Source organism: Sander lucioperca, chromosome 1 (genome assembly GCF_008315115.2).
Source record: "Sander lucioperca isolate FBNREF2018 chromosome 1, SLUC_FBN_1.2, whole genome shotgun sequence".
Lineage (NCBI taxonomy): Eukaryota > Metazoa > Chordata > Actinopteri > Perciformes > Percidae > Sander > Sander lucioperca.
The window spans coordinates 17,608,469-17,623,664 of NC_050173.1; the positions used below are offsets into that span (position 1 = coordinate 17,608,469).

The 15,196-nt window shown below is 40.1% G+C and overlaps 2 protein-coding genes across 3 annotated transcripts in view; both read left to right on the plus strand.

Moving 5' to 3' along the window:
- Positions 1-14,771, plus strand: part of zgc:101569 (uncharacterized protein LOC449822 homolog) — a 52,658-nt gene extending 37,887 nt beyond the window's left edge. The window contains exon 9 of one of the 2 annotated variants that reach the window (XR_004104094.2): positions 14,668-14,771. The gene's annotated coding sequence lies outside the window, so the exon portion shown is untranslated. The remainder of the gene's footprint in view (positions 1-14,667) is intronic. The other variant, XM_036006944.1, reaches the window with a different exon arrangement.
- The window catches only part of bmp6 (bone morphogenetic protein 6), a 49,874-nt gene that overhangs the window by 17,617 nt on the left and 17,061 nt on the right, over positions 1-15,196 (plus strand). Inside the window, exon 2 of the mRNA XM_031294547.2 lies at positions 14,668-14,860. Coding sequence (XP_031150407.1) covers positions 14,668-14,860 — 193 coding nt within the window. The remainder of the gene's footprint in view (positions 1-14,667; positions 14,861-15,196) is intronic.

A 15,196-nucleotide genomic window follows, 5' to 3' on the forward strand; every position in this document is an offset into this window, starting at 1 on the left:
TTATTGTGAACCTACATTGAAACGCGGGCCAAATCAAAGTCTGTGAGGGGCCGGGTTCGGCCCCCGGGCCTTGAGTTTGACATGTGTACTAAGACTACCACACACACCAACACATCCCTGTGTGATCAGTCTTCAGATTTTTCCCACAAAGCCTGACAGGCCAATAAAATGGGATTCTTGATGACCATCATCCCTGTATTGACACGCCATAAATAAAATGAAGCCTGGTAAATTTAAAACCCGCAGAAATGTTTTATTTTGCTCAAAATGGACTCCCATCAAAAACCATGGGAGTGCATCTCTGTTTACGGAATATTCACTTAGCGCTGAATGGTGACCAATCTCTAAAGCAGCCAAGGGAGCCGTTTCTGAGAGGATCTGTTTGGTCATGACCCAAGAGGAAAGCAGTAAGTAGCCGTCATCAGTCAAATAAATTGCAGAGGAAATGGAGCCGAACATCAAGGACAGAGAATATCGCAGGAACAGAATCGGAGGTTTCTGTTTTCAAACGATCAGACCCCCTGGATTTCATGGTCACTGATTTCCCCAATAAATATTTACTTTAATGCCATCTTTTAAGCAACTATTATGGATCCACCTGTTATCCTACATTTGGGGATTTCATTTTTTTGAACAAGCAACAGTCAAACTTCACTTTATTTTCAAAAATCTAAATGTCTATTTTATGGCAGAGAATCATAGACCCAGATAAACCCTCCTCTTCTGGCTACCCAAATGTTTCCCCCTTGTATCCTATGGCAACCAAAGGACAGCAAATCCGGACAATCTGACCAGCTCTTGACAATGTATCTTTTAGTGTGCAGTGTATTGTGAGATTAATGATTCTGGTTTAGGATTGTTGTTAGTCACTACGTTAGACAGTAAAGTATTTTGTTTATGACTGCGGTGTTTGGTTGTGTTTATTTTATTGTTTGTGTCTAAATGAAACAGCCAGTAGTATTTCTGCCAAATCGTCCTCCAAAGAAAACAAAATGGGCTTGTGCACCAAACCAGCTGAAATCTTGTGCTTTAGAGTGCCCATATTATGAAAAAAATCACTTTTTCTGGGATTTGGGGTGTTATTTTGTGTCTCTGGTGCTTCCACACGCATACAAACTTTGAAAAAAAACAAACATCCATGCTGTTTAGAGTAAGATACGGGTTTCTGAATGTGTCCTGCCTTCAGTCTCCGGGTGAGCTGGTCAAAATCTGCACGGCTTTCTACGTCACTAGCCGAGATGAGGGGCCTAGGGGGCTAGCTCGTTCTCAATGGCAAAACACTGCTACAACACACACAAATTCGCCCTAATCTACAAAATAAATTGTATAGAACTTACATGTCCCTGTTCTGCAAGTATTCCACGCAAAGTTGGAAGTGCACCCTCATTTAGAAGAAGTCTCCCGGCTAATCTTGCCTTGTACAGGCCGAAGTTGCAGAAACACCTAGCTAGCTCATGTAATCCTTACCTAGCTACTGCGCATGTGCGACTGACAACAAAGATGTTTCAGAAGTTGAGAGGTCTCACTCTGTAGCTAAAACAGAGACCTGAACACAGGGTGAAAAGAGGAGCTGCAGCAATGTGCAGTACAACAAAAATATGGTGTTTTTTGAAAATTAAATCATGTAAACCTATTCTGATACAATCTCAAATTATAATTATGAACCTGAAGATGAGCATAATATGGCCACTTTAATACAAAAAGCCCCACAAGCAGCATGAGTCCATTCAATTTTCAAATTGAAAGTGCACCTTCATCTGGTGACCAAAATGGCAGGACTAAAACCTTATTTTTGTCTGTCGCTGAAGGATGGTAAAGACTAGAAATAACTAATTACATTTACTCCTCTCACAGTAATTGTGTAGTTTTTTACTGAACTTGGATGTGTGACATGGTCTTTCCACTACTGAGGATTCAAGAAGTCCTATGGCTCTTCCTTCCACTAGACCCAAGTCCTGTGTGAAGACAGCCAATCTAAGTCAGCGAAGTATAGGCCACCATTAGTCTGACCAAACGCTGTTGTGACAGCTGCTCTACTGTAGAATTACATTTTTATTAACATCCCATAAAGTGGAAAAAAAAATATGCAGTGTTTTTTTTCCAACTCATTTCTTTTCTGATTTCATGGAATTTCCTTATGAATGTGAAAAAGATGTTGCGCCATCTTTTGTTGACAGCTCATTGGCTGAAATTGGTGTCCAATGGAATGAACACTTGTTTTTACAGTGGCTTTTGGGGAAATCGCAACTGGCCATTAGCGTCAATGAGTGTTTCTCTGTGGCCATTTAGACTTTTAAGTGTTCAGACAGACACACATGCTGTATGAAGATTGATTATAGACATGGGTGTAAAGGTTGAATATGTACATGCACTCACAAGGCTACACACACACACACACACACACACACACACACGTCTTGTTATTCCTGTGAGGGCCCTCATCCTTATCTCCAAACTTGGGTCTAACCAAATTTTCAAAATGCACGCTGCAATTGCAACATGAGATTTTTCCATGTTTCACTATTCCCTGCAGGACTTAGAAATGTATCTGAAATTTGCAAGTAACAATCAAAACCTGAACTTTTACAGATTTTTGAGGTTTTGGCATTTGGTACTTTTTGCATTTCCATTGTTTTTTTTCTGAACTGGGATGCTCGGAAATACAAAATGACTGTGGCCTAAAACAATGCATCAAATCACTTAGTTTTTTCTTTGTGGTTTGCTAGTTGTGAGTAATGATGTTTGTATATAATATTCCAAATATTTTCCTTGTACTTTTTTGTTATGGAATGCATCCCTGATTAGTTACCCTACATTACCTTACCTTATGTTAACTTATCCCTCTCTAACCTGTTAGCTTACCTAACCTTATCTTATTTCATGTTACTATTACCTTACGTTACCTTAAGTTACAGCACATTAATGTATTGCAAAAGGGGTGTAACAAGAATAGAAAAACATTCATTCACATACCCTTGTTGTTTATATTCCCCCTGCTGTGAAGTTAGTGGGTCCGCATCTTAATCCTAAATAATAGCGCTTGAAGAGATGGAATCAAATCTCCTATTGAAACACAGGTATGACACATCCAGCTACCTGGAGGCCAACTGGAGACTCAGCAGAGAGCTGATGACTGCTACTACTCAGCTGTCAGTCTATTGATGGAAAAAAACTGATACTACACAGTCCAACAGTCATACCTTGGATATCTATCTGTTAGCAAAGCCCCTGCAGATGACCAATTACAGCAAATTATCCGCCTACCTTTGGGGTTAGAGACACACACACACACACACACACACGCACACTCACACACTGCTCACTAGCTAAAAATCTCAAAACGACAAAAGATAGATGTGTATCCAGACTTAATTTTATCATCTTGTAAGGAATGCAGCACAGTGGTGATAGAGCTTGTGGTGGTGGAAACAAAAATCTGATTCTCTTCCTCTATTGATGTGTGTGAGTTTGTGTATTTGTGTGTGTGCTGGGACAGCACGTCTGACGTTATGTGTCATGGTTTTGGATGGGTCTTTAGAAAAACTGAAATGGTTTTTCAAGGATTATATGGAGGACGATGACTGTAGAAAAATGTGATTACATGGTTCAAATGGGGCCTTTGTTCCTGGGGATGCATGTCTAGTGAGGTCATTATGTACTTTAACCTGTGGGAGGTAATGGAAGAAGAGCAGGCTGGATATTCATGTCATTGATAAATATGTGTGTCTCTGTGAAAAAAGAGAAAATGCAGCCTAAATTGTCAGGCTCTCAGGAAATGCTTTATTAGTTTGTGCTATTTGCATTTGGATGATGTTTTATAGCCGTAGCGCATTGCTGCCTGTTATACTTGACAGTGCAAATGAAATGTGAATTTGGAATTTCAATGCTATTACATAGTCATTGAAAACTCCTGTGATCTAGCTGTCAAATTGTAATTACAAAAAGTGTTAAAGTGCTTCCAAGTGGGGAAACTTGGTGAACTTCAGGAAAATAAAGTGAAGAAAATACATCAGTTGAGCAATTTAATCTAAATAGGCATTTCATTGGATGCAAATGGCTATTGCCATGTCCATCAAGAGACATTCATGTACTAACTTTACAAGTGCTTGGCCTGCTGAGCATGAAGCAAATGTCTTGGCTGTCTGTCAGGAACACATAATAATAATTAGTAATATCACTGTACTGATTTTTGCTGGACACTGGGAGAAAAGCTGTCATTTGCTGTTCTGTGTTTGCTAATGGGGCTTGACAGCCCGCAAAAGGGCTGGTCTCACTGCCTCATATCCTGGCTATGGACTGCTGCTCCTGCCTGGCCTTGAGTTCTCACACCATTGACCTCTGGGACTGTGTGTGCATCACAAAGTGTGGGGAATGTGACTTTAAGCCCCTCCATCCTCTCTTTCTCACGTGTGTGGGATCCTGCAAGTGTATCTTTTCATTCTTCGCTTTGATATTTACATCTGTATCTTTGCATATGCCAGAGCCCATGTGCGTGTAACTACTGTGCATGCATGTGTGTAAGCCTTTGGCGTGTGTGTATTTGTGTGCCTACGTGCATCGGACATAAACTCTCACACTTGCAAGTGGCCCTTGGCTGGTCCTGTGGTGCTCAGTGTGTCGGCTTTGATGCTGGGTCAGGGGAGAAGATCAGAGCACAGGATGAGTCTCCAAAGACACAACCAAACACAAACCCTTGCTCAAAGTTAATGATGACTGCCAGTGGTCCGTACCTCGACCCCAGGAGCTGCCCTGCCAGCTGCCTGACTACAAAGAGCCAGAATTCTCAGCAGAAGGCAGAAACAGCTCCTGGTGGCAGCCAAGCATAGTGGCAACACAGACAGCTCACACCACTGCGGTTTATGTGGATGTGTGTGTGTATTGTAAGCTGCAAGTATCCATCTGCTTTGCAAAACTCAACAGCTGTCTCTGTGTTTTATCTTTCCATGCTGCATTGATGCCAAAGGTTAAAGAGTTTGAAGCATAAAATCTGGCACGAGCCTCTTCAGAAAGACTGGTGTTTACAACATAAAGATTTCCAAGGAGTTGTGATTGTATCAACTGCAAAAGTTCCCTGTGAAAGTCAATCTGACAAGGCCAAACCTTTAATTAGATGGGACTTTGGAGGAATTAAAGATTAATGGAAGATGAGGACATATCTGACCTATCATCAGAAACCATCAAGTCTGAGAGAAAAAACAGACAAGTTATTGGCTGTAATTACATAAACACAGATGGATTCTTCTCATGCCTTGGATATCCAGAACATTTTTGATTGGTTTAGCCATCCGCAAAGCTTTAACAATGTTGACATTTTCTTGGTGTGCAAATATTTAATTGAAGGGTGTTTGTGAAAATGTCTGCTTTTTTTATTCTTTCCCTTCCCTCATTCACTCATTTTCTCTCTCTCTCATAGCCTCTCTTTCAGTGTGATGCATTATAGGTCAGAGAAAATAATAAATTACAGATTTAATTAGAAAGCAGAGATTTACGAGGGTTACGAGGGTCTTCAGGATCCAGTTTTGGCATGCTCCATGCATAAAACCCTCAGAAAGCGTGGTAATTGAGGAGATACTGGAATCGTTGCTGTACTGAAGAGAAAACTCAGCTTGTTTTACAGCGACACTGGCTTCTTGTTCTCATGTTAGTTCAACAAGGTCAGTGGTTCTGACTGCAATTATCCTATTTATTCCAGGAGAAGAATGTGGAAAGCCTAAAACCAAACATTGCCTGCAAGGACAGTAAGCAAGAGCATTGAGATATCTTTTAAATCATACTTAAATTGTACCTGTCTTACAAAGTAAATGTCAACATCCACTCTTTCCTGTTGGGAGGAAGATGAAGAGTAAACCCTGAGTTGTGTGGTGTTGTGGTCTATATTCACAATGTTCCACTTCCGGGATTGCTCTCGTTCGGCTCGGAAATTCTGCCGGATGTCACTCTTTTCAGGCGGATGTCCGTTTCCTTCCGCTTTCCTTGTGTTGTAATTTTAAACTCTGGTGGATTTATGAGGACTATGGTTAACTGCTCCTCAGATCTCTGCAGGGTAAATCCAGACAGCTAGCTAGACTATCTGTCAAATCTGAGTTTTCTGTTGCACGACTTAAACAACCTTTGAACGTACAGATAGCCTTTATTAGACTCACAGTCCATTTAGAAAAAACAACAACAACAACAACACAATTAAAAAAGGACAGATACAAAAGAACAGACACCAATTAAACAAGACATCTATACCAGTAATCCCATAAGGTTGACTGGTATCGCACAGCACTGAACCTCAGGTCAATCAGTTGTAAAATAAGTTACAAGAAGAATTCAGGCGACCAATACATTTATACATTAGATTCCTCAGTAAAGCAGAGAATGTAATAACTCCTGCTTGACAAAATAATTCACTTGCACTACACCACCTTTTTCTGAGTAGTATGCGCAAACAATCATTATAAGCGACCCGCAGCTTATTGAAGCTTGCCTTTTTGAACTTGACCCACAAGGGGGCAGTGTAAAAAGCAGTACAATATGCTTTAAAGAGGTTTATATTGACAGTATCAGAACACCAAGAGAACTTCCTGGTGAGCATGTTCGCTCATACACTTGTTCCACCAAAACAAGTTCCTTCCTGAGTCTATTTTGCAGCGGCACCGTGGATCCGCTCGGCGCTTAGCACCGCCCATGACAATTGTGATTGGTTTAAAGAAATGCCAATAAACCAGAGCATGTTTTTCTCCATCCCGGAATGCTGTGTGGACTAGCCAGATCCTCCTCCGCAGTGCTGTGGAGGAAGGTCTGGCAATGCGAGATTATGTGGTGCATTATGGGATAGAGCTGGGAGGAACAAAGATTGAGGAGGGCGTGGCTAACAGGTATTTATCCTGGCTAGATAAGTCAGTCCCATATCCATCCATATGCACATTATTATTTACATTTAATGCTAATCTTAAGTACCAATGCTTGAAGTGGTGTATTCTTCTAGAAGAATAAGGTTGTGAGGTTATGGTGGTGGATGGACATGTTGCACATCTGGCTTTCATGCAGGAAATTGGAGTTCACCTCCGGTTACAAACCTGCAATTAACGTTCAAGTTAATTATTAAGTTTATTATTAAGCATAACCACGATCTTTTCCTGATTTTAAACATACTGTAATTGCCATGATATTGTTGAAAGCGAGACTTTTAGAAATGTTGGCATTGATTGTAATCCTGGGTTTTTCAGAATCATCCTATAACTACAATCTTTTCTGGTGATAGGGTTAAAAAAAATACAAAATTGTGACGACTGTGCAAGACGCTTTTTCAACTGCTGCTTTCAACAATTCCCTCTAAGCTTATGCAATGCATTTAATGCTCCAGTAGTTATTCCCTGAATCTCAGTAAATATGTACTTCAGCAAAGTATGGTGCTGTGTGCCGGGAAATTTCCCCAAGCAATCCATTGGCCTGCTACATCACCTGGTACTTAACAAACCCATTCCACTCACCTATGATGGTGTCTTTAAAGCAACTGACTCAAGAGAATCTTGGGACATGAAAGGAAATTGAAGACACCACTATCCTGTAAAAGTCACTAGTTGTGGCTACACTGGTAACTCTTCAGCAAAATCTGCATCATCTTGCTTGTTTCGTCTTGAATGTTTTGTGGCACAAAATACCATAGAACTGGTTCAGCATGCTACTGTCTGAGGTGGAGGGATTTGCGTGTGTTTTACATGTCTGCAACTGCAGAAGGATGACACAACCCTGTTTAAATTGGCAGTATGAACCAAATCTCTGTCTGTCATCAAACTGGTACCTAGTAAAATCTTACTGACATATAATAAGAGCTACCTTAAGACTATTATCTGGGTCACAGGTGCTCTGTTCTCTCTAATCTACACTGCAGAACGGGATACCACAGGAAAGTCTACAACACTAGAAACGTATTTTAGTATTAAAAAATATTCAGAAGATGCACTTTTAAAAAAAGAAGATTGTGGACCAAAACTTTCCCTTTAGTTAATTTTACCGACTGAGTGTTGATGAAGGGCGAAAAAGTATTTTGGTGAGAGAAGGTGGTTGTTGGTTGTTTTGCCATGTGGTTGTGGGACGTGTGAAAGAAAGCAGGAGGGATTTGATGCAGGCGGCTGTTCGCCAGCTGTCCCTCTGAGGGATTGGCTGGACAGCATTAGGAGTGTGAGCAAAATCACTGACCACTGACCACAGACAGGGCAGCCTGTCAACCACCCCAGGGCCTCTCCTGCACAGTCTTGCTGGATGGAAGAACACTGCTGTTCTCCTCCGCTAAACTACTTCTCTAGTTTATTTCCTGTTTATGTTTTAAAACATGTCTGTCTTCCCTCCTTCCTTTTTCTACTTATAGATTTGATCCCACTCATCTCTCTTCTTTTTCTGGTACTATTCCATCATACCTACTTAAATTGGGGATTGCATCCTCACAAACTATCAGTGTGTTTTAACATGTTACCGGTAGTTGCTCTTCTTTATTTTTACTCCAGAGGTTGTGGTTATCAATCACTGTCAGATTCATTTTCGTCTCTTATTCTTCTATCTCATATTTGTCTCGACCGCCCGCCTCTCCCTGCACATACAGCCTTCTGGTTTAAAGTTTCACTTGCTTGTCTTTCTTTCAGCACCTTTTCCCTTTTTACTTCCTCTGCTTCTTAAAGGGACATGCATCACAGTTTATAAAAAGCCAACCTGTCACACTGAAGTTCCAGTCTGTCTGATTTCAGTTCTTCCAAGGCTGCTTTGTAGAGGATTGAGTTTATATTATACTATATATTATATATTATATATTTTTCAAATAATGCAGTTGGTCATAAGTTTGTTATTGGATGTTGATTTGCTTTGATTTGATTGCAGTAAAAATATACATAATAACCATTCAACTCATTATTGCAGGCTGTGAATATAAGGACCATATGAATACATAGCAAAAGATCCCGAGGTGTGTGTGTGTGTGTGTGTGTGTGTGAGTGTGAGTGTGAGTGTTGGGGGGGGGGGGGGGGGGTACAGCAGCGCCAGATGTTGCGCAGGTTAAAACGAGAATCAAAACAAGTGAATCTGCAAACTGTCCATCTCACTCTCCACTTGTCACTAACTGTCTCCATCTCTCATCCTTTCTGTCTCTTTCCCTTTATCCCTCTGTTTTTGTCCCTTAGGTCTCTCTCTATCTTCCTCTTCGTGACAACTGACTTTGTCTTTCTTCGTCTGGTCTTGTCATCTCATCCACTTCTCCCACAGTCATTCTCTTCTACTGTGTTTGACATACCCATTATATTTTTCTGTTTCCATTCAAATAATCCAACTTGATACATCATTCGCAAAAAACGTTCTCCCCTCCTCAATCCTTAATTTATTTCCCCATTTTATTATTTCTTCCTCTTCCTGGTTTCTTTTATTGTTTTTCTTTCACTACTTGTCTCTCAAATTTAGTATCTTTCTCTGTCTACCATCTTTCTTTTCATTCATGCGTCTTTCTCTACCTATATCACTATTCAAGCATTTATTCTCCTGCCCTCTCTTTCCTTCTTTTGTGTCTTTCTCTTTCTCGTAGCAGATGAAATCACCCATAGTGTTTCGGTGAATCATCAGAAAAATTCCCCGCTATTGTCGTGTTTTCTGGTTAACCTTGGCTGCCTCTTTGTGTTCAAGTGAATGAGAATGAAAGAAAAACGTGAACTTTGTTTATTTGTGATTGTGTGTATTTCCCATGAACTGGTGACCAAAGATGGGAGTGTGGTAATAAAATAAAGCCATAAAATACACCTACAGATTAGTATTAACACACATGACACATAAACACTGCACTTTCCATCGAGCACTGTTTGCACCAATTCACTAATATAATCACTCTTTCCCCATCTTTAGAATCACTCTGAATGAATTCCTCTCTGAATCATCCAAATCCCTTTTCCCTTCTGTGTGTTCCTGTCTCAAAGCTCACGTCATGGTAGATTAGCACCGAGGTTAGGCTCCCTGTACACGTCGTGTGAAGACTTCCCTTTGATTTTAGATGCGAAACCTCAGTGGATTTCAATCGAATTTCAAGCCGAGAAAGTGGAGAGGCAGCTGGAATGCTACTTAGCCGCTAACACTGTAGCTCCCAGGCCGCATCGCAGATGACTGCAGTGATAATGTGAGACTGTGGCTGTCTTCATATTTAGTTTTAATTGTTTGTCTTCCTCTGTGCGCTGCTTAAAACGACTCCCCCTCTTTGAGATAATAAAAGAAAAAGATTGATTTAAAGGTATACAGGCTGGTGAGTTGTTGAGTGAGCTCAGGAGTGCCTTGAGATTTCGTTCAGATGTGAGGTAAATGTTAAAAGAAATCCTGATTCCTGTGAATTTCATTAAGGCCTAATGAAATCAGTGGATATGCTTTTCCCTTCACTGAAAACTCTTTTGTTATTGGCCAGAATGTCTTTCACTTCTCTTGATGATTGATGATTGCAGTAGATTTTGTAGCACTTTTTCACGAAATACAAAGTATGAGAAGCTGAAGACCAGGCTGTTAACACCCTTGCTGCTTTACTGGAGATGCTTACTGAAAAACCAAGGCTGTACTGAATAACTCCCAGTCGGTGTATGTGTAATTTTAAGAACTCATAGGAGTGTCCTAATGCTGTGTTTACATCATATAAAATAGTTATTATGAGTAGCCTAGTCAGGTCAGCTTACTGGTTGCAATTCACAGAATTTGTGAATTTCTCTCCCAATTGGGGAAAAGAACAATAGAAGTAGCAACAAACTCACGGGCTGACTGTTACTTCTGAATAAAATCCAATATTAAAGGGACACTCTAGCGATTTAGTATGTGTTCTTCCATGAAGTGGGGGGACTTGTGAGTGACAGATTAAAAAATTAATTGTCAAAATCAAAGCAACAGAGGCAGAGATTTACTGACTTTTAGTCCCTAATATGGGTCAAGATCCAAACACACTAGATGCTACATCCATAATGCAACCAATAGCAAATTTTCATTACACCCTCCCTAACAAATAACAAATCTGATGAAGATTTGCAATGCTCAGGGTGCCAGTACTGTCAGGTGTATGCTCTTTTTTACACTAAACATGCAGCGCATTGCAGCAGATGTAATACATATTTGACACGTGAAACTCCTCCTGACCTTCTCACCACCTACATTCAGTTTATCAAAGAATTTTTGTGCCAGAAAAGTCAGTAGATACTTAAATAGGGAATATACAATTTCAAGCTGCTGGTGTTTAAGGCCAGGGCTGTTGAAGGGAGTGTTGTAAAGTAATTTAGAGTACCATGACCTTGGCTTAAAGCCTCCACACACCGACACACAAGCTTAGTTGATCTATCTTCCCTTCAACACAAGACCAGAACCATTATCACACACAGTTACTGCGGTGTGTGTGTGTGTGTGTGTGTGTGTGTGTGTGTGTGTGTGGCTTGTGGAGTACGATGATGAAATGGTCACTGTCACATGTGATAGAAGTCATAGTGACGGTGATGTGTCGGTGATTTCCTTTGCTTCAAAGGAAAGCATTTGAAGTACAGAGAGGCAGAACCGGCTCTGACGTAAACTGAGAGGCTTCAATTATTGTAATTTGTTTTGACCAAGTCACAGCAATATGCTTTAGGATTGGACTTGACTTCCCTCAGAATTGCAATGAAGCTAGAAAGACATGCCTTCCCCTCCCTGTCCTTTTCTGCTCAGTTTCTTACTTAAGTTCAGCATTTATGTAACTTGGAAATGTCTGGGGATGAGGGGAGCTTTGACCTTCCTGGGTGTGGGTACAAGGTGGGGCTGGCACTTTTGGGAGAGCCTGATTGGTTCCAGTGTTCTCACATCAACACAATTTTCTCTTCGACTATGACTCGGGGAAGAAAATGTGTCATTGGTCCATTTTGGGTGGGTCCTCACATCATATAATTACCAGAAAGTTTTGACAAGCCTGGCTCGGGTACAAAACCAAATTCTTCTTACCAAAGCTTTGCACTATAAACGTATCCAAATGAATCTTCAAAATAAAATAAAATATCTGTTATAATAATAATATTGGCTTCATACACATCCCCTTTACTTTTTTTTGATTACCTCAGATATGTACCATTTTAAATATGTCTAAAACTGCTGGACCAAACTAATTATGAAGCCATATGTTGGGTAAATATAGGAAGGACAAAGACTCCATAATCTTTCTAGTGGACAGCCTGCTGTCATTTATTAAGCCAGGAAGTATATTCATATTAGCTCTCAGTTTTCAAGTAATCGTTTTGAAAAATGTCAAACTATTGCTTCTACTAAACTAACCGGACTAGCTTTGTCTGGCTATCTTAATCTGTTGCATAACCCCCATTATGTGCAGCATCAAAAAGCAAAAAAGTGGATTTTCCAAAATGCCAAACAATTTTTTTAACTAAAACCCTGCAGGCTAAAACGGCTGTAGCACTAATAGTAGGACAGATGTGTTTGGTCCCACTGCAGGTGGTAGTATACATCCAGCTCTGGTTCCCAGAGTTTGCACTTCCAGTCTGTAGTGGTGAAACTGTTGAACCTCGTTGCACTGAGTGGAAACTAGAGTGGAGATGATGATAGAGTGTATGTAGTGTGTAGCATACATTACTAAGTATTTAAATCAGTACGAGTGTAATGGAGTAAGAATAGTAAGAGTATGTTGATGTGCGTTTTGGGTACTCGAGAAATTATGTTATTAGTTTTTTGTGTGTTTTGCAGAATATAGCACATTTGTAAGGCTTAGCATTTACAGTTTATTTCTGCATTGGTATTTCTGTGTGCAACCTTCTAATTGCACTTGACATGTCCCTCTTTATTCATTTCCCTCTTCTCACTCTGTGTGTCCGTCGACAAACTGACTCTGCTGGCTCTTTGCTGTGGGAGAAAAACCTCCAGCTGAGACAGGAACCAAATCCCCAGAGAACACATTATCATTATGGCGCATATTGCACTTAAAAGCATAGGAGGGAGCCCATTTGTTGGTTTTTGTCATTTCACGCTGTCAGAAGTGGTCGCAGAAGGTCTCAGAAGTTTGCTACTGCTGAAAAAATCATGGGCTTTTGCTTCGGACTGATGATAACAGGGGTTTATTTAGGGAATCTAGAAGCCACGAAACCTATTAGACCTTAAGTATAAATCACATATGATTGTTTTAAAGGCTTCTATGGTCGACCTCAGAGCAGTGTCTGTGAAAAGGATATCCGCTTATCACTACTGTATATCTACACTGAAACCCTGTTTGTAAATATGCAATTTCATACCTTGTAGAAAATGCATGATAAATGAAATGAAAAGGCATTAAAGATCAAAAGGTCAATTACTTCCAAAATGTAATACATTATTGATTACTAGTTAGTGTCATTTGAGAGTAATTAGTTATATTACAATATTACTGTCTCTGAATTGTAATGCTTTACTACTTTTGCGTTACTTTTGAGTTACTTTCACCAAAATAAAAGCGGAAGTATGACTTGGCAGGTAGCTTGTGAATTTCACCACGGGATCAACAAAGTCTCATCTTTATCCACTATATACATCATAATTTATTCATATTATTTTGTATTATTAATCTGATGTAACTAAAGCTATAAAATAATAGTTAAATAAAACGTACAATAGCCTACTTGACTCTGAATTGTAGTGGACTAAAAGTAGCCTAATAAGTAGGAGAAAATGAAAATACTCAATTAAAAACACCTTACAATTGAATCGAAGTAGCCTACGGTATAGTTACTTTCCACCACTGATAAAATGTAATGATATTACGTATAGCAAGACTAAACATTAATTCCCGACATGTTGTTATCTGTCAGTTGCTCGGGCACATTGCTGTCGGCACTGACAGGACACAGATGTTGTCCTTACCGTCTCTGGTTCTGGCTCTGACCACGGCAACAATGACGGGACAACTCGCTTCAACGCGGCGTAAAAAACTCCTGAAAATAATGTCCATTTCACAAATGTATCTGTCTCTGCAGGCATTTCAACCACCACAACACTCGCAGACTTTTTTTTTCTGTGCCGAAATGTTTTGCGGTGTTGGTGAATTCTTAAAAAAAACGAACGCCACTAAATGTCGGGTTAAAATGCGTTGTAACTTGCGTTACTGAGATTATAACAAGTATAATATTACCAACATTTTATTAGTAATGCGTTATATTACTGCGTTACAGCAAAAAGGAATACATTACTGTAATTGCGTTGCTTTTGTAACGCATTACTCACATCACTGTTTGGTGACCAGCACCGTCCTTGCTGGGTCAGCCCCACTCTTCCATGTTGATGTAGTTCAGGTTTTCAAAGATGTATTTACAAAAGTTGTGTTGTGGGAAAACAAGAATGGTCTTTCAGCGTTTTTGTCCTTATTGTTGTTCTCCGTGTGGTAGCGTGTGGTGTGCAGCTGTCTGCCTACAGCGTGCAGCCTCCATAATTAAAACAATCTCCTAAATGAATCTCATTCCACACACCTTCAATGGCTGGGTTAAATCAGATCAACCAACACAATGATTTCTTCTGAAGAACAGGAGCAGAAAACTTAACAGTATTTCACTTTATACAGAGAGTAATGATTTTCTCACTTGTCTCTCTGTATTATCTTCCCTGTCTCTTTCTCTTTGTGCATAATGTTATAATCATTTATGTATGTGTTTGTGTATGTGTGTGTGTGTTTCCATCCCACAGTGGAGTACGACAGGGAGCTCTCTCCGCAGCGGCGTCACCACAAGGAGTTTAAGTTCAACCTCTCGCAGATCCCAGAGGGCGAGGCCATCACCGCAGCAGAGTTTCGCCTCTATAAGGAGTGTGTGAGCCGCGCCTTCCTCAATGACACCTTCCTACTCAAAGTCTACCAGGTTGTCAAGGAGCACCCTGACAGGTAACACACACTCATAGTGATAAGGTTTTGACAGGAAGATAACTGGTTTGAATCCATGCAACTGAGAAATGCAGCGTGGATCTCTCATGTCCCTCAACAAAACACAAGCTAAACCCTGATTTCCCCTAAAATAGTTTTCATGGCTAACCCCCCCTTTAAAATGGAAATATTATACATGTGTTGTAGTTATTTAGTTAGTTTCTACTTACATTGTCATGTCAAACATTTGACTCATCCTATGAGACATTGTTATACTGTACATCAAACATAAAAAAGACGTCTTCCAGTAACACATATAGGAAAACATTGATTACAGCATATGTGATTTTGTGTTCT